At 38.1% G+C, this 23,496-nt stretch overlaps 2 protein-coding genes across 2 annotated transcripts in view; one reads left to right on the forward strand and one right to left on the reverse strand.

The window, feature by feature from the left end:
* The window catches only part of LOC148741089 (angiopoietin-related protein 7-like), a 56,503-nt gene that overhangs the window by 11,398 nt on the left and 21,609 nt on the right, over positions 1-23,496 (forward strand). The gene's annotated exons all lie outside the window — the stretch shown is intronic.
* LOC148741090 (uncharacterized) lies at positions 5,231-23,496 on the reverse strand. The gene is made up of 16 exons (XM_088756408.1): positions 19,609-23,496; positions 17,668-18,020; positions 17,072-17,236; positions 16,873-16,986; positions 15,588-15,719; positions 14,974-15,070; positions 14,033-14,251; positions 13,283-13,659; positions 12,704-12,871; positions 12,271-12,381; positions 11,033-11,149; positions 10,159-10,249; positions 9,534-9,914; positions 8,565-8,693; positions 7,399-7,773; positions 5,231-6,703 (listed from the first exon to the last, which is right to left on the reverse strand). Exons 1-16 carry the CDS (start codon positions 19,940-19,942, stop codon positions 6,447-6,449), a joined length of 3,420 nt encoding a protein of 1,139 aa, XP_088612534.1. The 5' UTR covers positions 19,943-23,496; the 3' UTR covers positions 5,231-6,446.

Here is a 23,496-nt window from a genome sequence, read left to right on the forward strand (position 1 = left end):
CGTACCTGCATGATCGGCCGCCACACTTCATTAAACATTGTCTCAAAGCAAAATTCAGCTCGGGAGATCTGAGGGAGTGCGATGTTCTATGTGTAGACATGGTAAAGGGTTTTTTTTTCTGTATGGAGCCCCTTGCAACACAGCCGCTTTCACGAGGTCAACTTAGGAGAGCCCAAGTGTACGTGTGAGCAGTGGGAGAAGTTTCACTATCCATGCAAGCATTTCTTCGAAGTCTTCAATTTCTTTGGCGATTAATGGAACTTGGAGAGTCTTCCTTCTCAGTACCGTGACAGTGTTTTCATTACCCTGGACAATGACCATCTGACAGGCTCAAAACTCGATGAAGCTCAATCTACAAATTGCGAAGTTGACAACGTGCAGTCTGAGGTAGCAAGTCAAGAACGTACTAACCACAGATAGTGAAGGTGACGTTACTTTTGAAGACATACCTATAGAACACACCGAAGAGAGCCCTAAAGAGAATGCTGCAAAAGCAAAGAAGGACGAGAAATTGATTATCATGCTAAAAGGAGTCGTCCAGGAGAAAGTCAGGGGCATACCCGAATTGACGTATGTTGTTGAAGATGCCAGTGTCCTCCAAAATGCCCTCGATTCTTTAGAAAATGTAATGAAAGCCATGGATGCTGCTTGCGTGTAACAAGATGGTCTTCCAGTTCGCCAAAGCCCAAAAAAGCGGTAGCTCAAAGGTCAAGAATGTGGAATACCACAACCTTTTCCATTCCAAGTTACCTCTTCGCAAACGATTCAAAAGATCGAAGTCGAAAAAAGCACCCAAAGTTGCAATTGGTATTGATTTGACTGAAGCTTATGATTTTGAGCCACCAGTTAAGCATCGCAGACCAGGAGTGTGCGATGTATCTAGTGTAAGTACCTGATACATTCTACATAAAACCATGCCAAATTTCGAAACTTCTTTTATAAACGTATTTAAATTGCCTTAAAAATTGTAAATAGATTGGTGAAAATTTCGAGGCTTTTATTGTTGACCATGAAATTGTACAATAGTGTTTCGGGATGAAGACGTTATTGGTGAAGGTACTGGAGAAGGTGATACGCTTGATATTATTTTGTCAAGTAACTAGGTAAGCCAACAGCCTTCTTATAGTAGATATTAACGTACATTTTTACATTGTATCTCTCCTCCCACATGATGTTGAGTTTCTTTTTATTATTATTATTCGTTTAGCAATCATCCGGAGAAAGACGATCAACTTACAGAGGCTGCTTTGTTCGAAAGAATAAGGCAGGCCACCAAATGTGGTCTGTCCGTGATGGATGGGATGACGACGCGACATTTGGGCCGGCCAAAATAACGTTTGGAGACTTATGGACACTGATACCACCAGGAGATCAAACGCTGAGAGATGAACGAAAACTGCGAGAGGGTATACCTGATTATATTCCCGACTGGCTCACGTCAACGTTATAAAGATGAATGAATGACTGAATAATTGAATTCTCCAATTTTATATACTGATTTCTTTATTTTTTATTTCCCTATCTAACCAACAGATCATCGAGGCTTATCTCTGGTCCATACAGCTGGAAAATAGCAATTTTTTCGCTGTGGACACCACTGTTTTCCAGTTAGTTGCCATGGGTGGCAGCACGCGCCGCTTGTGGAAAGATGTGAACTTCAAACAGACGGAAGTTATAGTCGTGCCTATGAATATCATAACTCGGGACTGGACACTACTGGTAAGTTTAGTTACATCTACAATTTGACAAAAGAGTGCGATTCACGATGGCTTGAAACAAATGAAATTTCCATTTACAGGCGGTAGATTCGAAACTGAACATGCGTTGGTACTTTAATCCCCTTCATTCAAATGAAAGGAAAATTCATGGCACCAGTGACAACTTTTGCTCCTTGATTGATAACAAAAGGTGCGAATATGATTTAAGTGGCACATGTAACCATTTCTATATTTCAAGTTCGCGATATTTCATACATCATCCTTTGTTTTGTTTATATCTTCCTCCTTTTTCTGATACGCTATTGCAGTCAGCTAATCAGAGTGAAAACAGGATGGAAATGTACAGAGTGGCCATGCGTCGAGCCTCTTCACTATCACCAGGAGGATAGTTACAACTGTGGAGTCATCATTTGTCTGGTAATTCTCTCACTGACACAAACTTCAGGGCTATGTCGACGACTAGCAACGTCATTACTCTTGTGTTGTTAACTGAACTAGACGCTCGAGGAGCGTTTACTCGGGCTTCGTCAGCAAACAAAAGCCTCACGAAAAATTTTTTTCTCGCGAGTGACTTCAGCATTTTTTTTCTTAAAAATCGGGAAAAACTTCCGAAAAAATGTTAATTTAGACTTGGCAACAAGCGAAGCCGATGAAGATCTGCCTACTTTTTCTTTGGGAATGGACTTTTTAACTCCCGAGAAAGAACCCAGAGAAAGGGAAAACAAAACAATCAACGGTTTCATCTCGTATCGCAACTCTAACTTCATTTCCACGCATATCAGTTTCCACGCATGTCATTTCCACCTGTCAGTTTTTGACCAATCTGAGACAAGATTATTGAAGCAAAGCGAAATACCTTTCCGAAACAAAATAAATAAACAACGCATTGAGGCGTAGGAGAGAGAATTTCTGCCCTTTATACTTAAACTAAAGCGTTGAAAATGTGGTAAAACAATTGGTTTATGTGTCAGCTGTGCGTTCATTGAGACTTGAAGCACTTGGGAAGTTTGGAAAGCACTCAAGAAGCCAGAGTTGCTCTCACCTGCGCCTTGAGCAACTCTTAGGCATCTTTAACTCGTGATCTCCAAACTTCCCGCGTGCTTCAAGTCTCGTTGAACGCACGCTAACGCATGAACCAGTGCGAAATACCAAATCGTACTTTACAAGTATTGAACCAAATAAAAACCAGTAACAGAAACAGGATATTTAACGGACGAGCTAAGCTTATATATGTAACCTTACTATTTAAGTTGCTTCTGTCAGTACCCTTATCCAATTCGCTGTTGTTCACGAACATTATTGATTTTTTCAGCGAGGTGTTCGTGTGTTCGTCTCAGCATAATAGTTTGTTGTTAAATCGGCCTTCACAGTTTTATCAGTATTTTAGTAGTTTGAACTCACATATGGCTCATATGTTATCTCGTGAGAACAAGTACGAACTTTCCGCATTTGGCTAGCTTTCAAGCAATGAAGTTCGTGGGCCGGCTCATTCCCAAAACACTCAACATTTAATTAGCGTGGGCCTTCCACGAACGGCGTATGCGTTTTCATGGGGGATGAGCGTATAAAACACAGCATTCTGTAAATTAAATTGTTTACGAGGAGCGAGCTCACGTTAACACAAGTTGTCGCACTCTTATCCCCAGTTTCCGTGGTTTACGCAAGGAACGCTTGGGACCATGACTCCCCTTTTGGCGACCAATTAAAACGGCTTACATTTTTAGACTCGGGCTTTCCTTCGGAAGCCCGACTAATACCCCAAGTTCATGATGATGATGATGATGATAATAGTTTATTAACACTTCTGGCAGTTAAAATAACTAAATAAACAGTGTAATTTTACGAGGACATTAAAAAGAATCTTACTAAATACCAATAATAAAGTCTATTTGCAATAATAATTTTTTAGAATTAGAATAATTGTAGTAAGTATTACAATAATAGTTAAGTCTAGGAATGCCTAAAAGTAAAAAAAAAGTCATTTGCTCTTTTTGTTCTTCTCATTGTTGTTGTGGCTTTGTTATTTCCTGATCTTAACTGATAAGGTATAGAACTTGCCATAGCTTGTGGAGCTAAGAAAGATATGGGGTGGTCTTCATTCCTCATTTCCGCTATCAACTCTTTACAAACGAATATGCTACGATCTACCAACAATGACAATTTTGCCTGGTCTAGGGCTTGTTGATAACTAAAATTTGGGAAAATAACTTTTAAGGCTCTTTTTTGTATGGATTCAATAGCATCAGAGAGGTATGCGGTATGTCTTGCCACACGTCCTCAGCATACTCTAGGACCGATCTGATATTACAAGTGTATACCTTAAGTATGTCTTCTGGCATAACTCCTGCGCGTTTCAACAACCTTAAAGAGTATAATTTCTTAGTTGCCTTGGTAGTCACATATTCAACGTGAGTGTTCCATTTAAGGTCATCTCGAATTATAACTCCTAAGAGCTTATAAGTTCCTACCCGCTCCACTTCTTTGTATTTATTAAGTTCTTTGTATTTATTTTCCTTTACTTTACTACAGTTTTCCAGATGTCTAGTTAAAAGACTTAACTGCAACGGAAGGTTCTCTATGAGAATGGAGAGGCAACCGATGACCAGCACACTACTTGGATCCTGCTGCAATGATATAGCGAGGTATGGTTCACAATAAGGCAGAAACGCATGTGAGAACGATCTTCGCAGTGAGCAGCACCATTTTAAGAAATTAACACCTGAAAAAATTCAGGCCTGTACGCCATTACATACTAATACCTCTTTCCTGCAATCTTACTTACAGGAGAAACACGAATGTGTGCAAGATTTACCGTGATGATGATGGAGAAGACTTGGTGGGCTGTGATGGTTGCACCCAGTATTTCCATGCAGAGTGCCTTGGTCTTGATTACTCCGAAGTTCTCTCACAACCATTTTTTTTTGTCCCCGTTAAGAGCTGTCTGTAGTTGAATAGCATACTACCTAATTACATGCAATTTTCGGGACACGTTCATAATAAAAACGGCGATAACCAAGTTGCATCACCTCGGTTTTTCAAAGTATGTCCTCGAATGGCTAGCTAATTACCTATGCGGCAGGAGACATTACGTTCAAATTGATGATCGCAAATCGTCACCTGTGCTCTCCGAATTTGGAATCCCCCAAGGTTCAATCCTTGGACCGATGTTGTTCAATCTTTACGTCGAGGATCTTCAAGATATTCTTCCACCTACAGTCAAAAGTTTCCAATATGCCGACGATACAACATTATACACTAGCTGTTCTACACCGCAGATCACATCTCAAGCGGAAAGCATGGATGCAACCCTGGCAGGCCTCGGCGCATGGTCAAATGATTCAAACTTGGCCCTAAATTCTAAGAAAACCAAGGCCATTCTCGTCTCAACTCCACAGATGGCTTATGTTCACTCTCTCGGAAATCTGGAGTTGGGATTAGAAATCTCCGGTAAACCACTGGAACGTATAAATTTTACAAAACTCCTGGGAGTACACATTGACTCAAATCTTAAATGGGACTTTCATACCAATTTTATTCTTAAATCTTGTTATGCGACTCTGAGAACCTTAAGAAAAATAAGGAACTTTACAAATTTTAAATTATGGAAACATTTGGTAGAAACATTAATTCTCTCTAAATTAAGCTACTGTGACATTGTTTTTTATCCACTACCAAAGTTCCTCTCAGCTAGACTACAAAGGCTCCAGTTCGCTATGGCTAGTTTCATCACTTGTAAATATGTAAACAGAATATCTACCATTTTGGATCTTGGCTGGCTACCTATCCTGGAGCTAAGGGACTACTCACTACTAGCGGTTTATATAGTGTCATAAAAGGAACCGCTCGAGCAATCAGATTTCTGGAAACTCTTTGCTCAGCTCTGAAATTATACTAATTACCTATAGTGAACGGGAAAACAATTTTTTCGAGGGAAAACTACCCACAATCGTGAAAACGTCTCTTGCTAGTGGCTTAGTCTGGGAGAAAAACTTTCTTCGAATTCCGAGATGGTTTTCGATATTGTGTCTTTATACAATGATCAACTGTGTATTAACCAAGTATAATGATCTTCAGTTGACAAAAGTTCTTTTACATCGCTCAGCAATCATAAAGTAATTTCAGCTTTGTTGGTACATATATTTAGTTCTTCTTGCTTTAATAATCAGTGCACTACACCGAAAGAAGTATTACCTCTTCCGTGAGATTCGTGATTGTACTGATTCAATACAGACACTACAGCTGCTCGGCGGCTTTTTTGATTTGTTTCTTATGATCGTTTATTAACATCTTAGGAAAACACTGTCTTAAACTACTTAAAAAATTATTCCGAAACTTTTATTAGTTGGTACTTGAGCTATCAAGTCTATATCTTCCGATACAAAATATTTTGGATGTAAGATGAGTTAAATTTAATTCTTTAACTATGCGAATTACCCATGTCTGGATTTATTACGATTTATGAACAAAAAAAGGGTTTATCGTCATCTCAAGATATTATTTAAGCACTAATTGAATACAACAACGCAGAATTTCATAATTTTCAGCGTTAACATCATCAACATCGTTTTAATGGCGACAGACCTCTTTTTTAGTGAATTTTCTGAGAAGTAAAAAGTACGTGTTTTTTTTTGTTTCGTTTTTTTTAAGGCACCACTTTTTCTCCTGTTTCTTTTTGTTTCTTCTACAAATTATAATCAAAAGTGTTGCAATGGAAACAAAAATGAAGTTCTAAAATTGAACTGGTCTGATTTTCATCTCAGCTTTCTTTAAGGAGTAGTAATATCCTTTCCAATGATACCAGTTGACTCCATCTGCGTAAGATGAGTGTGCCCCATGATGATACAGTCCATTCAAGTTGGAGTAATGACAGCCGGAATACCACCAGGCTCCTTTATAATTCTCAGCACAGCCATTGCCTTCATTGTCTTGATCTTTGGTCGTGAAGGAAAAGCCATTATGACGAGAAAGAGAATCCCCTGCAGTACCTGGAAAAAGCCGCTCAAAAATTAGTAAAACATTTAAAGAATAGATGAAATGCACAAGGAAACGTAAATCAAGCATAATGTAAATATTATCGTTAAATGTTTTAGCACTTTTCACCCGAACTTTCTCGCATTTTTCTTGCACATGTTATGTTGTCAATTACTTTTTTTTTGTCGGTGGTCGCCTTTTTTTGTTGCAGGTCAAGTGAAGCTTACTTCAATATCGCCAGAAAGCGATAAGTAAATTTGTGTTAAGTTTTTTTAAGCTTCCTGACTGAGAGCTTTTAGGTACACTTCAGCCACGATCGACATTTTTATATACCTCGTGCCCATTGCACAACTTTAAGATAATTTGCGAAGCTTTTTTGGCTCTGCATCTCACTCAATAACAAAGATCAAAGCTGCGCGGATTAACATACCCCTTCAGCGACCTGCCACAGGCTCGGCCAATCCCAGCGTTCATTCTTACCCCAGTATGAGCTAATTCGCTTAATTTTCTTACCCCAAACCTCCCGACAGGTAATTATCATGCATTTCTTGAGGATTAATGAATTTTGATGAAATACCGCACATTAATCCACTTTTAAAGAGAAGTAGCATTTATCAAAACAATTAAGTTTAGTATCTTGTGTTGAGATTCACGACGAATACGGATGCTTATATCAATAAAAAAATGATAACAACAAAGGTGTATTAACCTGAGTATTTCCCAAGGCTGAGCTGGTACTTAGTACTCTCACTGGTAACTGCAAACGTGTGGTACTCGGCATATGCAGTCCTGCCTGTGGTGTCCATCAGATCTACTCGAAGCTTGTTTTTTTTTGTTGTCAAGCGGTGTATCTTGTCCAATCCCAACCAAAACTCGCCATTCATGTTACCAAACCCATCCTTGTAGTCGTTCCAGGCGCGATAGAAATCAACGGAGCCATCTAGTCTCTTTTGAAACACTGTCCACCCCCCACCAGTTGTTGTCTGGTCACAGTATACATCAAAGGCACCTAAACCATCTGGGTCGATTGTATAAACACCACTGACTCTTTGCCCAGATTTGTAGAGCTCAGCACAGTTCTTAGCTGTTGAGTATAAGATTAAAAGATTTAGCATTTTAAGGAAGTCATTCCCGAGCATTTCCCTGAAATCAAATTACATGTATCAGAACTTTCTAGACATGATTTCTAAAGTGAATATAATATGTATAACAGAGGTAAAAGGCTACGTTAAGAATGGACTCTATCATCCATCTTTGGGTTTGGTTTATAAGAGCCTTTAAGGTGGCTGAACACATTTTTTGATACCTTTGTTTCTTTCACCATTTTCTCTAAAACCCTTGATCTCTCGGTCACCAAAACAGTAAAAGTGTCTTCTAAATGCAAAAAGCTTTGCCTTTTTTAAAAATTCGCCTGTTCCGTTTTTTACATTTCACAAAGTAAAAAATTTCGGTGAAATTCAATAATATAGTTTCTTTTTTTTTCATACTTATATTTCTGACTCGGCTTTTGTTAAATTCCCTCGTAGGCTCGGGATGATGGGAGTCGAGTGTATAATATTTCATAAGTACCAAGAGGTTGGGTGGTGATTCAAACTGATTGCTTTTTTAATTAAGGTACAGTTCATTTTTTTTTCTACCTCCTGCAGATCTTGCTGAACATTTCACAGCAGTAGCTAGGATTCCGGACGAACGACACATTTGTATTTTGCATGGCAAGGAAATGAGTCCGAAATACAGTTGTCTATTTTTGTTTTAATGAAAAAATCGTTTTTTTTTTGAACAGGCATTATTTAATTTCAATTTTTCTTCACGACAAAATGTCCTGTTAGTCCCGGTTTTAGTTTTTCTAATTAAAATTGTCACGATTTTACAAACCCCAGCAGTTTTTCCCAATCAGACGAGATCCATCAGGACATCTACATGAGTATGAACCATTACTGTTCTCACACGTGGCGTTCGATTTCACTGGACAGTGGTGGGAGAAATCATTACATTCGTTGTAGTCTGTTAAAGAAAACATAGTAATCAAATCTATACACTTATCAAAGTTAAAAAAGCGAGCTATGACCTTTTTTACAGTTTTTGCTTCCTTTTTGAAAAAAACCTTCAACACCATGGCCTTAAAACATTGTCTGTAGAGGTTAAACTTACGGCAAAAGAAAAGCAGCTACTCAACTTTTCACGTTTGCGGCCTGCACTTCTTACGCTCAAGAGCGTTTTTTTCTGAGAATGTCAAAAATCGGATGGACGATCCCAAAAAGTCAATTTCCCCTTTTTTTAACATAACGCTCTATTAGATGAACATTATTTTACCTCAAAGAAATAGTAAAGAAGCGTCGCCTTGAAGAACACCATTGGCATAGCTTTACAACAGCATAAAAATGTATTGTTTCTTACTCACGTTTTTCATTAACGTGAAACCTCAACCTTTCACGTTGAAAACGGCAGAGAGTAAACGGGAAACGTCAAAACATGGCAGTGAAAATCGGTCACGTGGACACCTTTACCTTTCTAGTTTGCCGAAAACGTCATCCTTAGTCCCTCCATTATTTATCCCCAGAGGTGTCAGGGATTTTGGTCGTGTCTCGATAAAATTTACTTGATCTCCCCATAAGGCTCTGCGATATTCTTATGATAAATCCCTTCCTAGGCAGTTAACTGGCAGTCAATTGTCTAATCCTCCCTTAATACTTAATTGGCAACGACTAATACCCCCTCCATTCTCCCTGAAAAAAAATGTCCCAGAAATATAAGTTGACATCATGACAAAAATATAAGTCAAACCACTCTTAGTGTTTCTTCGCCAAGGCAGACATCCAATACAATCTTTAGATTATTTCTTACCTTTTTTACAAGTAAATCTGTGGCATTCGGTACAATTAACACCTTTCCATGTGTACGGCTGATCTCGAAGAAAACCAAGCGTATGAATACAGTGGTTTTTGTGTAAACTCTTTGGTTTGTGTTTCTCCCAGAAATGGAAGTCATATGGTGTTCCATCGCTCCAAACAAAGTTACGTTCAGAGTTGGCATCAGAGAGTCCCAGCCAAGAATGTTCCCCGCCGTGAAGGCTTTGAACATAAACGTTTTCCTCTTGACTGTGGATACTGGGGAGATTAGCTCCCAGAGTTGTGCATGTGGCCTGGCTGTTGGTCCATGAATCACAGGAAGATACTTTTCTGTAGCAATATCCATTGAAATACGCCCAGTCCTCCTCGCAAACATCTTTTGAAATAAATGGCTGAACGTGAGAGGAAGAACTGTAGTTGAATAAGGAACAGGGGAATGTAGTTTTTGTCCCAAATTGTAAGATTGTGAGACCTAAGAGCCCTCAAATATCTTTCGCACCACCAGAAGGCCCAAACATTATAATTTGTTGAGATTCCTTTAGAGTGTTCATAGTGCCTTGGAGCATGGGATGATTTTTTGGGCTGAAGTGGTTTTGTAACCGGCAAATTGATTATCTCACCTGATAATACTGCATATGACACTGTCAGTGGATCGAAACGGTGAATGAAGAGCTCCTTGACACAAATGCGGAAGCTGGAAACGGTAATGTACTAAGGAAGAAAGAGACAACGCTTTGGAAGTCGAAGCGATGTGTACGTCAAGAAAGCGCTATCGTACTCCTTGAAAATGACCTTAGTGGTATGTACTTATTTAACCAGTCCTTTGTGGACTACTTACCAATAATAAGGACTTTTTCATTTTGAGTGTTTCATTACAGGTGCATGGTTTACAAATATATATGTATAATAGGGACATAGTGCTTGATCATATAACTCACAGAGGAAAAGGAGACAAATAAGCAGAGTGGACACTAACACAAAAAGCTTCGAGAAGGCATGGGGCAGGTCGATTCATCGAGAAATGACATAACATAAATTGGCACTCCACGACATTACACAGGCGGGAACTCACTACGTCACAATTAAACATAAATCAGACAATAAAATGGCTAGATAGGTTTGATATATGGTTCATGATAAATTTTGTTTCCTTCGAATTCCCCATACGAATTCTCTGTTACTTATTGTATTCAGTAATCGGGTTGATTCTGGGCCAGCTGTTATTGGCTACGCTGTTGCGGTGTCCCCGCCATTTATTTATTTATTCATTTATTTACTCATTTATTTACTTATTTTGATTATTTTTGTTTGATGAAGTTAATAAATAAGCAAATAAATGAATTTCCATTTCATTTAGGGACTCAAGGGACTCACACAGGTATAAAATTTCCCTTTAGTCAGCACCCTATCCAATTTTTTTCGAAATGAGAACACAACAGCGAATAAAGGAAAGGATGTTCCATGCTTTTCTGAAATTTTAGCGTTTTGAATTACCTCAATCCAGCTTCCAATTCCATTGCACTCTGCGGCAGCATTTTCTCCCTTAGCTGAATGTTTTGCTGTTAACAACACTGTTGGTGTTTTTCTGTATTTCCACTTGAAACTCACGTTCTTCAAATATGAATCACAGAATTTATTGCAATATGATAAGCTGGATCCTTCGCGTATTTTGAGTGGTTCCTACTTATGATCTAGTGGCAGTCAGACGCATAAATGACTTTACGATTAACAACATTTTTTTATTGTTAAAAAAAAAATAGACTCACGCTGGCGTGAATCTGTACAGTAATATGGACCTTAAGCAAACCGCGACGGTAACGGCATCGAGAAAGTGTCAGAACAAAAGATCTGATTGGCAGGATAATGGCTCAGCAAGTGCATTTTAAAACTTTGTGCATTTCGCAGCCGTCCTTATGTCAAACAACAACGTGAAATAACAATTTATTTCCGTTCTCTGTGAATGGAAAGTTTAAATTGGAGCTCAACCCCACTCACATACGAGTATTGAAGTTGAGGCGGGGCACCGCAAGAAACAGTAAGCACATCCAGCCATTCACGAAATTCTTACTATAAATTTTAATTCATTTCAAATCGACGTTTTCTTCGCAGTTGTCGTCCTGACTGCCTAAGGTCCCTACTACATCACAGAAAACGTCAGAGTGTGTTAAGAATATCCGTGACACATCTGGCTGTGCCTCGGAGCTGCTTGTTTGTTTCTCTTACCAAGTCGTAATATGACGTCATCTGAGATATATTATAGAACAGACACAAGCCAACATGGAATCTGTTTGTTTAGACCTGGTGTAAATCATGGTAATGTGATGATAAATAAGATAATTGTAAGTTATTTTCCCGCGGGGATCAGTTAAATTAATTGTCGCAGCCTTAAGCTGATTTGAAAGAATAGATTGTTAGACTGCGTAATGTTATGATATGCTTCGGTTGTGATAGCAGTGTGCGAGGATTCTAACTTTTGAAGAGTGGCAAGTTTCATTCTTATATCTATATATATATATCACTTTCCCATTTTTTAATTATGGTTATCACGCCCTGCGTTGACGGAGCTCTCAATCACAAACACATTTTAACTTTGCGTAGGTGTTCTTTTTTCTCTCCTGAGAAACAGTATCCACTTTCACAAACGGTACTTTCGGGACAATCGCCATACTTTGGGGAAACGAATGTCTGGGGTTTAGGGAGAGATAACACTAATTCCCTAGTCTAATGCTAACCTGACAGAATGCAAAGTTGTCAATCTCGGAAGGCAAAGCGTCATTCTGGAAAGTCACTTCACTGTGTTCTGAAAATAAGGGTCTATGGAGGGACTCAAACGCCAACCAGTTCTACAAAAATTACAGGAAAAGTAAAAAATAAGTACAATGTGGACACAGTAACAGTAATAGATATTTATCAGTAGTATCTGACTCACGTTATCGCAATATAATTTTTCATTTTCTGGTGAATTCTAAGCATACAAACTGGATAAATAGACGTTTTCATGTGATTGCTTAAATTGGACCAAATATAAACTTGGGGTAGAAGAGCGATAGTGCACCATAGAATTTATAAAGCTCTCCATTCCTTCAATGTATTTTCCTCTGTAATATCTTTTATCAAGAAAAAAACAATGATAGTAAGTGGAACAATAGATTCAGAAATACCGACCACGGATATGTCATCATGAACCCCTGCGAAGTTTTGCAGCTCCCGAAGACAAATCTTGAAGGAAGTTGCCGTGACATCTTCTAGCCAAACGATGGTAGCATCATGCATAAGGCGAGATCTATGGTGCTCAGCTGTTGCAAATATCGTCGGTGGTTTAGAATATTTTTCCTGTATGAAACGAACGAAATAACTCGTCAGAAAAGAATATTAACTATTTTTTGGAAATTGAAAGTACCTGCACTTTCTTACCTACCCTTATAAATTGAAAAAAAAAAAAAACAAACAAACTAACAAATCAAGAACATCAGGCCAGCTTGACTAGTACGTATTGGAACTTGTCTACCTTTTTTATAACATGCAGTAAATATAACAGCATATTCAAGAGTAAAAATAGAGGTCAGGCACCGCATCTTGTTATTATTAATAATAACTGTCAAATAGTATCATTCACTCCTTTCAAAGTGGATTCTACGCCCTCCCCTCCCCTCATTCCTAGTTTTCTAACAGTAGAGGAAAGAGCCCTTTACGTCTGAGTATAGGTTGGGTGTTCTGGAATGGAATATCACAACTCAACTCTACCTTAGCAAAGGTGATCGTCTCACAGCTAGTCCCTGTCCACCATCTCGAGAACCATTTCTCGCCTGCTACTCCCCCAGACGGAGCACCCTGGTAAGCGACCCAGTCAACTGTGGCAAAGCTATCCGAGGGGTAATCATTCCTACCAGCTCGAGTGACACAGGCTGTGAATTGAGTGCTGTTGACACTTTCAACCCAAGGTGTTGTGGCTTCATGTACCACAGTGGAGTCACTGTAGTTCACATGATTAACGGTAAGTTGTATGTAAATTTTTTGGTCAGGGTAAAATATGAATGGTTTAAATTTGATGACCGCACAATGATCCTCTGCCCAGGAGGGAACTTTTCGGAACTGATGTCTTCCTTTCTGAAGAGGGAAACCTACAGGTAGTTGGAAAGTGGAGAGTCTATATTCCCCGTTTCACAAATACAAATTAACAGCTGCTTCTTTAATCTTCATGTCTATCATGGCCCGTTTGTCTGTTCGTGTCTGTCTATTTGTGCTTGCACTACTTACCTCTTTGCTTTAGAAAAGTCGTAAAATAAGCTTACATAAGACCACCTAAGTCACCTAAATTATTTGTGTACTAAATTTTTTCAAATGTTAGCTATTCTAATGAATTATTGTTTTTGAGAAGTTTCTTGTCATCTATGATCAAGACTTACCACCTGTATCAGATATGACTAAAGAGAAGTGTGCACCGAGCTTCTTGAATCATTGAAAACGACGAATAATTTACCACCGAAATTGTACCTGTACAGCTTCCAGGATGATACTTGGTATAATTTCCACGTGTTTTACATATCTCTTGCTTGAGTAGACACAAGTTGATAAATGTGCGGCCGTTAGATGCACAGACTTGTTCTTCGTATGAAGGACAGCTGCTTTCACAGGCACAGGTAAATTGGTTTGGAGACAAGGCGACACAATGGCTGTGATATTTGCAACTTGCATTTGTGCAGGGATCGAGATCTGAAAATACATTTTTCAAGTGCAACACGACTTTTAAGTACTTAAAGCGAAAAGAAACTAAGAAACCGCATGCTGAAAATGGTTACAATGGCCGCGGTGAGTTCATCGTTCTTCTCAACATTTTACTTTTTAACAGTTCATCGACTATTAACAGTCAGTGTTCTTCGTTCCGAAATTAAGCAATCTAAAGCCAGCTGAATAATCTTTAAAAAACTTTTCCGAATAGTACCATTGCGATTCATGAGTAGCAAGTCATACTTCCTGATAACTTATCGAAGTCTTATTCAAGTCTTAATTACGGCAATGAAAGCTAAAAAAAACCCTGGTATGGAACTTACACATTTCGGTCAGTAAATAATTACTCTCATTCAAATGTGAAAAGTAACCACTGTACCGGTAACAGTAATTCCCTTATGTAGGTAGGTGTAAGTGTAAATAATAAAATTTCTCATTGACCGTGAAACTAAATTAGACTCGCTTGTCCGGCGAAAGGTAAGTTATTCTATCTTCTACATCGTGTGACAAACCCAGGTTTTAGAAACTTCTAGCTTCTATTAGGTTTCCTCGTCACGTAATTTATAGATGACTCTAAACTGTAATTTCATCAAGATTGCTGAAAACAACTTTAATTCGTTTTGTGTATATAGGTGGCAAAATAAACAAATAATAAATGATAATAATAAAAACTTGGAAATAATAAGTTTGTTGTACTAACGTCTTACCTCCAATAACCAAGTAATCTAATAGAACTTTGCTTCTCTGACCATTGTATCCAGCGCTATCCTTAATGCACACTCGAAAGTAAGAGGTAGTAACTTCCTATGAAGTAAAATTGTTAGATTTACATCAATAAAGTCTTTAACCATCATAAGATAAAACTACATATCTTATGTTACAAGGAATTCGGAAAAACTACAATAGAAATCTGCGTACATTATGAATTAAAAGGTATGTCATTACAATAAATGGAGCTTAAATATCAATCTATTTACAAAGGTGTTCATAAAGCGCTGTGTATTAATTTTCGGGCGTGCGCAGCATTTTTTCCTAAGATTGTGTACATATGCCTTCTGGACAGGAATGATGTCTTTCAGGGTGTGGCTAGCTTCTCTCTTTGGATGTGGTTGTTACGATGAGCCGCAGTATGTTGGTCTGACTAAAATGCATTTTTCTGCTTTTTTCAGTCGTGTGTTCCCAATCGGATTCACTCATCTCGGTGAAACTCAATTAGTCGTGACTCAACAATTATTGGTCTAAATTCCTTGTATAGCCACTGTTTTTCCTTCGGTGTTATTGATGTAATCGTCTGAAAGAACTCCAAATTCTACCGCCTTACCTCCAGCCAAGCGATTAAAGGACCCTTTGCTGGGCACAAGCTGATTGCTTTGCTACCGACCACGTGGACACCATCAATAACTGTGGTGAGTACTACTGGTGCAGAGTAAAATGGACTTGAAAAGGTGACATTCTGCAAAGTGTAAAACATAGAAAGAGTTATTTTCAACTGAACTCTAGAAGCTTCGCTGCTTCCGAATACAAACCCAGGATGAAGCTATTTGATGCTACACTGATCTTTTCCAGTAGCGAGAGGGCTGCTGAAGAGTTATTTTGGAAAATGTGAATGGCAATATAGTGAAATACTTGATGTACACCGAAACTTTATGTTAGAAGAGGTTCGGTTTTTTTTTTCTAATTTAGAGTTTTTTTAGTGTTTGTTTCTTTGTTTGTTTTTTTTTTAAGTTGTTTTGTTTTTTATGTTTTTGATTTTTTTAGAATTCTTTTTTTATCAATTGGTTCATTAGCTCTATTTGGTGTTCAAGACATCATCATTTACCCGTAATGATTTTAATCTTTTTTAGGTGAGGGGGGAGGGAGGAGAGCTTCATCGATCCAGATCGTAAAGATTTCAGTCTCCACATGGAATCTGAATTTCCCAAAGTGCGAACTTGAAAAAGAAACAAAACAAAACAAAACAATCATGCATAAGGCGAGATCTATGGTGCTCAGCTGTTGCAAATATCGTCGGTGGTTTAGAATATTTTTCCTGTATGAAACGAACGAAATAACTCGTCAGCAAAAAAAAAAAAAAAAAAATTACTGACTCCGTATTTCTTATTTCGTTGAAATAAGAAATACGGAGTCAGCTTCGAGTCTTCTAATATCTTGAAGACTGAACCGATGTGGTTCGAGTGGGGTTTGAAAGAAGCGATCAAAATCAAACTACGCCTACCTACCCTGAATCGCGGCGGGGGAAGATACAATCCCGCAGTATGAAGCAATTTGCTGAAGGGACGAGCTGGAAGCAGATTGGTGGGGCCCCCGACACGAACTCGTAACCTCGCCGCTTTACCGCTTTAGGCAACGTTACTAAGTGATCAAGGCTAAAGGTCTAGCCGAAGCATTTAACTTTTTAAGTAAGCTTATCCGGTGTACAAAAATTACAATATTTCCATTCCAACAAACAAACAAACTAAGAAAACAAACCAAGAAAAATTTTCTACACGAGTGATAGAAGTTGTCTTTTGTTTTTAGCACAGGCAAGCGCCGTTAAGGTCAAAGAACAAGACCACCCAAAGTAAACGCATTGAAAATATCCGTAAAAAATCTTTGCTCAGTCACACCTTACACAGGGCGTAGCTGTCTCGTTGAGATGGTACCTCGTTTTCGGAAAACTTTACTACTGAGGACTCTTTCGCCTCCCAAACTGACGGGTGATGTACGTAGGCCATCCAGTTCTGCAAAGTGAAAGAACAATAGAAAATTTGAACCGATTCCATAGCCGCGTGAAACTGATTTTGCTCACGGCGACGTTTTACTTACCACCAAAAGTCTGTCATGAAGGCCGTTGAATGTAGTGGATTCCTGTAAACAAACTTCAAACTGATTCGTGGAAACGTTTGCAATCCAAACATTCATGGCGTCCTGCCCTCTGTTTGGAATTCCATGTTGCACTGTCACGTGGATTTTGGGAACTGATGAAAAATCCTTAGACAAAGAAAAATAACACGGAGCTTTCTTATTTGGTTGGAAAAATAAATAAGATTTTTTTACAGAACTTTAACAATGGAAGATGGAAAATGTAAAAATGCAAAGAGAGAAAAATGAAAGGCTAATTAAATGAGTTCACGAAAATGCAGGAGAATAAGCGAGTATTTATTTGTTAGGTGGAAAGAAAAAGTAATAGACTACACGAAGAAGGATGGAAAGAATATGAAAGATAAGTGGTTCATCAGGGGATGTCAGAAATATAGAAAAATATGAAATCAAGGAATGGATGAGATAGAGGGTTTAAAGTCCTTAAATGAGTCGTGCGTGCTAGAAAGAAAGAGAGCAAGAACGGAAAGGGTTCGATGGAGGCGGACAGCCATTGACCAACCCATACATTAGTAACAGTTAAAGTTAAAAGTTAGCCATACCTGAGAAAACTTAACCCAGTTGCATCGTGATCCAGTGGTGAAAACGCTAAAAAGTGTCTGGCCATGTGATACTCCCAATTGCAATTCTTGAAACGCAAACCAATCAATCACAGTATCGTTAACTTCTGGGCTTTTGCCACTTTGCACGACGCAGACCTTGAAACTGCTTGTTGTCACATCTTCGGTCCAAATAAAAGCTAAATCATGGACCCCAGATGATTTATTTCCATGATTAATCGAAACGAATACTCTGACGGGAGTTCCATCACCGGAGAATTTGCTGCTGAATGACACATACTGGCAGTTGAGGTCATCATTTGTCACTAGCATGTCAATCTTTCCCTTCTCAGCGGCTAAGAACGATAAAAAAAAAAAAAAAAAAAAAGATTATACTCTTTAAGTTACCTGATATTCGCAAATTGTAAAAATAGAACAAATTGCTGAAAATCGTTTAAGAACGACCTCATCGATGTCGCAGTGTTATATTTAAATAACAGGCGTTTAGGTGTTAGCATTGAATCGAGAGAAAAGTAATAAAACTAACATTCTTGGGTCAATAATACCTATCGAGGCAAGTCGTAAACGTTTGATACAGTTAGTAATACCTTGTATTTATAGAAAATTAGCTTATGATGAGAAACCCCCACGCTAAGTGTTAATGCTGTCGCATTAGATTTGTACAGCGTCATTTAGTTTCAATTTTGTTACCAGTCTTCGCTTGGACAAGTGACACATGTTTTTACTGTTCGAGACAAGGTTGTACCTCGGCCAACCTAAACAAATTTCAGGGCGTTAAATTTGCTTTAAGGATGTTGTTGTCAACGGTTTTACTCGTCCTATATAAACGGAAAGACTAAACGGAAATTGAGGGCAACGAACTTAAGGAGTGATTAAAGGTACAAACAATTCTACCAGGCCGAGCGTTTTTAATCTTCAGGACAGTATTTATTACCGACGGTTACACTAAGTTATAGAGTAATTAGAAAGCATATCTTTTTGGCTTGTCTGTTAATTTGCTAATTTATATCCTCAGAGTTAACAGAAAGCAGATGTAAGTGAACCCGGAAACAGGATGCTACTTGTAAACGCATTGTTTCATGTTCCTCGCGACTGAAACTGGATGTGTGGACCTTAAACTCTTGTCTTCAGTGAAATTTAGAGATAAAAATGATGTGTTGCTCATATATAAGTCATGTTGCTCGCACTACCAAAAAAAAAAAAAAAAAAAGAACTCATGAAATTGGGATTTGTAGCGAGGGCAGGTTGTGTGACGCCCTGCAATTCCTGCGTTTGGACTCATAGGCGGTGGAGCGGAGTAGGAGCAGAAAAAGGGGGTGGAAGGAAAAATGTGGGTGGGTGACATAGTCTCGTACCCAACTCTTCCCTCCGAGACTAATAAATACTTGTATAGGCTAAAATCATTAAAGTAGTCGCAGCCACGTAATCGTCAACAATTTGTTTCATTAGGATTATACTTGGCCAAGTAACATAGAATTTTCCATTCCTTTCGAAGAACTGCCTTTTCAGCCAATTTAATCAAGAACTTACACTGGTTTTTGACAGTTGTATAAGTCAATCACAGTTAATCAGCCTAACTACAGTTTAGCAGAATTACTCGCCCTGATTACATTTGCTTTTAAATGGAGGTGCGGGATTTGATTTATTCCACGATTACGTACATTTGATTCCAATAAATAGGGGTGGGGCGGGGGGTTTAAGAAGCTCATGCTAAAGCAAGAATTAAAGCACGTTACGGGCCATGCTCATATCTTAACGCTATCAGTTACCATGCTAATTGACGTATTTTGGTGGTTTTCATTTGTAAAAAGGGAAATTGACTCTATAAATCCAAACTTAAAAGCCCCTACTGCTTTGGATGGACGCAAAATGAATACTGCAATTGAACAAAATGACGAAAATTTTAAATCACGTATGAAATACCTTTCAGCCCTTCCTGCCTCAAGAAAATCCATAGCAAAAGAAGGACACCCTTCTTTGTGAAGGAAGCTAAGAAATTCATGGCTTGGTGACGCTGAATTGAACTGCACTTTAGTCTAGCTTGATGGCTATGAATTGAACCGTACTCATGTCTACCAGAAATTAACATTGTCGAACGAGTGATAGAGGACTTAAAAGCAATCGTATCTGTCATTGAACGTTCATTATTATAGATTAGACATAGAGTGAAAAATATGATTGGTCGAGAGTATTCAATAAATAAACAATAGCGTATAAACTTGAAATGATGATGCACTCTCTGCAGAGGATATTGCATTTATCACGTCGAGTTCAAAGTCTGCTTAGCTAGTTTCCAAGCCCCTAGTCCGTGCAGTGGTCTCAAACGTTTCCAAATCCGGAGAGAAACTCAAAACGAATGAATGGTTTAAAAAAAGGTATAGGAAAGCATTTAATGAAATTCGATTGTCATAGATGATATCATGAATTTTCAAATTTCATGTCTGTGTTGTATGTCTCCAATTTCGGCTCTGGCAGATGACTCAGACCTAGCTTTTGAAAATTCACGAAAGAACCTCATCCCATTCAATAATTCCTTATTAGGTCATTTCCGAATGCTTCGAGAAACAATATTAATCTATATAATATGTGCTGCTTAAATGTAAGCCGTGTTTTCTTTAAAAATATTATCCCGTCTTGGTTCAGTCATTGAGAAGGATGTTGTGATTACTTTGATCCAAAAATTAAATTGACTTGATCAACAAACATCTACTGAAATTCGTACTTTCATAACAATCACCCAAATCAATTAGATCAGTGAAACGTTTGTGAGAAAAACAAATAGGCCAGAAAATTCGTTGAAAAATAAGCTTTATTTCAACTAGCGAAATAAAATGAGCGACTGAACACGTTTAAGCACGCTCCGTGAGGATTAACGTCAATCGTTTCCTGATTACTTTTCTAGGAAAAGACCAAGGCAGAGGAAACTGAGCATCACCGCGTAAATCCAGTTGGATTTGACAGCCTACTTTTTCAGCCCAAGGCCGTATTTTTCTGGCGGTTTTAAAATGGGCTTAAAGCAAGGTTTCCAGTAACAAAGGAATAGATACATACATAAAACATACAGTGTCCGCCGTATTTTCTTGTAACAAAAAGCTAAAAACACAACGATCAATCGGCTGCATGAAATACCATGTAAGTATTGTCAACAAACAGTGCTCTCTCGTTTAGCTGAGGAGAATAGCTAACAAAAGTTCAGAGTCTCTCAGCTAACTGTTCTCAGCTGTCATCATTCGCTGATATCCTCTCCGAGCCAATAATACAACAGAAAAATCCAAAACAAGTACAAGCAAATCTAATTTGTTCAGTATCGTCTGACAAAACCACCTGCCCTTCTTTAAAGAATCAATGTGGGTGGTTTGTTCCTTTTTGTCTTCAACACTGAAGACCCTTCAAAGTTGTTGAAACCCTATATTCATTACTCGATTTTTCCAAGACGTGGGCCTCCTCTAAAAATAACGGCTAGCCAAAGAGCTGCTCGTTTCAGACACAATGTTCTCGGAAGTTATTCCCCAAAGAGAGCTGATATGAAAGTCAGACTAGTTCAGATTTAAAGCTTCTTGTTTTTGAATTGAAATAAACGAAAAAAAATTACTAGTTTGAAGGAAGTTATCTCGAAACTTACTATCTCCACTTTGACTGCAGTGATAGGTTGGGCGGCAAAGGGTTAGCTCACGCGACACACGACACATTTTCCCAACGCCACACCACTCTCATCTGCCTTTTTAATTTTTTGTATAGAATTCAGTTTGATACCTTCTTTAAAAGAAAGTTTTCCCGGTGCGTTATCTTAGAGAGAAAAAGAACCAGGGGATAATGTACTAACTCACAAATTCAGAAACAAATATGAAAGCGACTTCGCAGTTTTGAGAACTACACCATCTTCATAGGCCGACTAAATTGAAAACAAACGTTTTACCTAACATTTCTAGAGACAAAAAATTTAAACCTTCAAAAGCGGTCGAGTTATATATGAAAATGTATTTTCAAATAAAATTTAATAAATCAGGAGGGTATCATAATCTCGTACCTTGGCGCATCCCCTGGGGGATTTTTGCGGCAACCCTTTATCTTAGGCCTGGTTTTTCATACTGCAGTAGAGCCTCGATTTAACGAACTTAAAAGGATTAACATTTAGAAAAACTGATTTAAAAAAAAGTAAGCTATTTACATAAAATTCTACGTTTAGGCGTGTATGAATTTCGAGAGAATTCCATGGAGATATGGTTTTGTGACAGGTGGACTTGCAAAGAAGTTCTGAGTTTGACAAAAAAGTTATTTTCCTTCGTTGGTTATAGTTACAGTCATATTTCCTAAACAGCTGCTTAATAGAAACGATTGAAAGGTCATATTAACAGTCGTGTGGCAATGAAAGTAATCTATGATGAAAGTAATCTATAATTTATGACACGTCCATTTGAAGAATGTAGAGATTTACAGTGCATGTTGTAGACATGATCTGATAAATTGCCAGAGAAGATTGGGAAGTTTTTCCTGGAGACTTTTCAGTTCACATTGATGAAACTGCTCGAGTTTTCTTCTTCCTCTTTTCAACTTGAAAGATGTTGTAAGAGACTTTCCATGCAAACGATTCAGGTTTGATTCAAGAAAATTGAAATAAAACGGGCTCTAACCATCCATCTTTTGATTTAACCGACTCTGATGGCCTTTTGTCGCACGTGAAGCTTTTATCTTTAATCTGAGAAAATTACGTCTCAGTGAAGCAAGCAACTTATTGACTACTTGTATTAACATTTAAACTCATCGTTTTTCAGAGTTAGAGGCTCGTGTTTTTAACATGTTGGGTATTTAATTTAAGGGTTCGATAACATTGGAGGGTCTTCATCATTGCTTTTATCAAGTAACAAATATGATTCGTTACAGAATAACTGGTGACTTAATTAGCTAGACGAGCCTACACTTGTTTCGTTTTATTTGTTATTTTAGGCCTGAAGAAGATATCAGCAAATGATAACAGTTGAGACAAGTTAGATCGTGCATTAGAGACTTTGACCTTATGTTATTAAAATTCCTTAGCTTAAAGAAAGAGCACCTCCTTGTTGATGATCATATAAGATGGTATTGCTTATACCCCTGCTTAGTGAGCCTACAAAAAGTACTTAGAGTTCAAACAAACATCGTTGGACTGTTGAAATTGATCTTTGCGTTTTGATTTTTCTTTTCAGACGAATACGCTCCAGTCTCACTCTACAAGCAGCTCAAGCGGTATACAAATGCATTATTGAACCAATTTTTAGTTACGCAGACACAGCCTGGGGTGAACTACCCGAGAGCAGCATCACTAGTCTGCAATGATTACAAAATCGAGCCGCGAAAATCGTCACCTGTCAGAAAAGTACAAGGACAGCCCGAAATATTGTAAATTGACCAGATTTAGAAATACTGCGAAAAATACACAAGTGTATTTTAGTATATAAATGTTTACGGAATCTCGTTCCTACATACTTAAAAAAACTATTTTAAAGTTAACAGTGACGTACACATTTATAACACTAGGCAGAGGAGAAATATTCACCCAAATAAAACAAATCTTGTTCTTGGAGGGCTAACTTTTAAAAATTCAGGACGTTTGGCCTTTAATTCACTGCCAAGCAAAGTCAAGGAGGCAAGTTCTCTAGAAATTTTTAAACGCCTTCTTAAAGGACATTTTATCTGATTTTATTTCCTCTTTTAATCTTAGCAAATTTTATTCAACTTTGTAATTTTATTGGAAATGTGTATATGTAAATTTTATAGAAACCAGGGCCCCTAAGGATACTAGCCTCGCAGCTGACTAGGCCACCCTGGCTAAAT

Source organism: Stylophora pistillata, chromosome 1, assembly GCF_964205215.1.
Source record: "Stylophora pistillata chromosome 1, jaStyPist1.2, whole genome shotgun sequence".
NCBI classification, from domain to species: Eukaryota; Metazoa; Cnidaria; class Anthozoa; order Scleractinia; family Pocilloporidae; genus Stylophora; species Stylophora pistillata.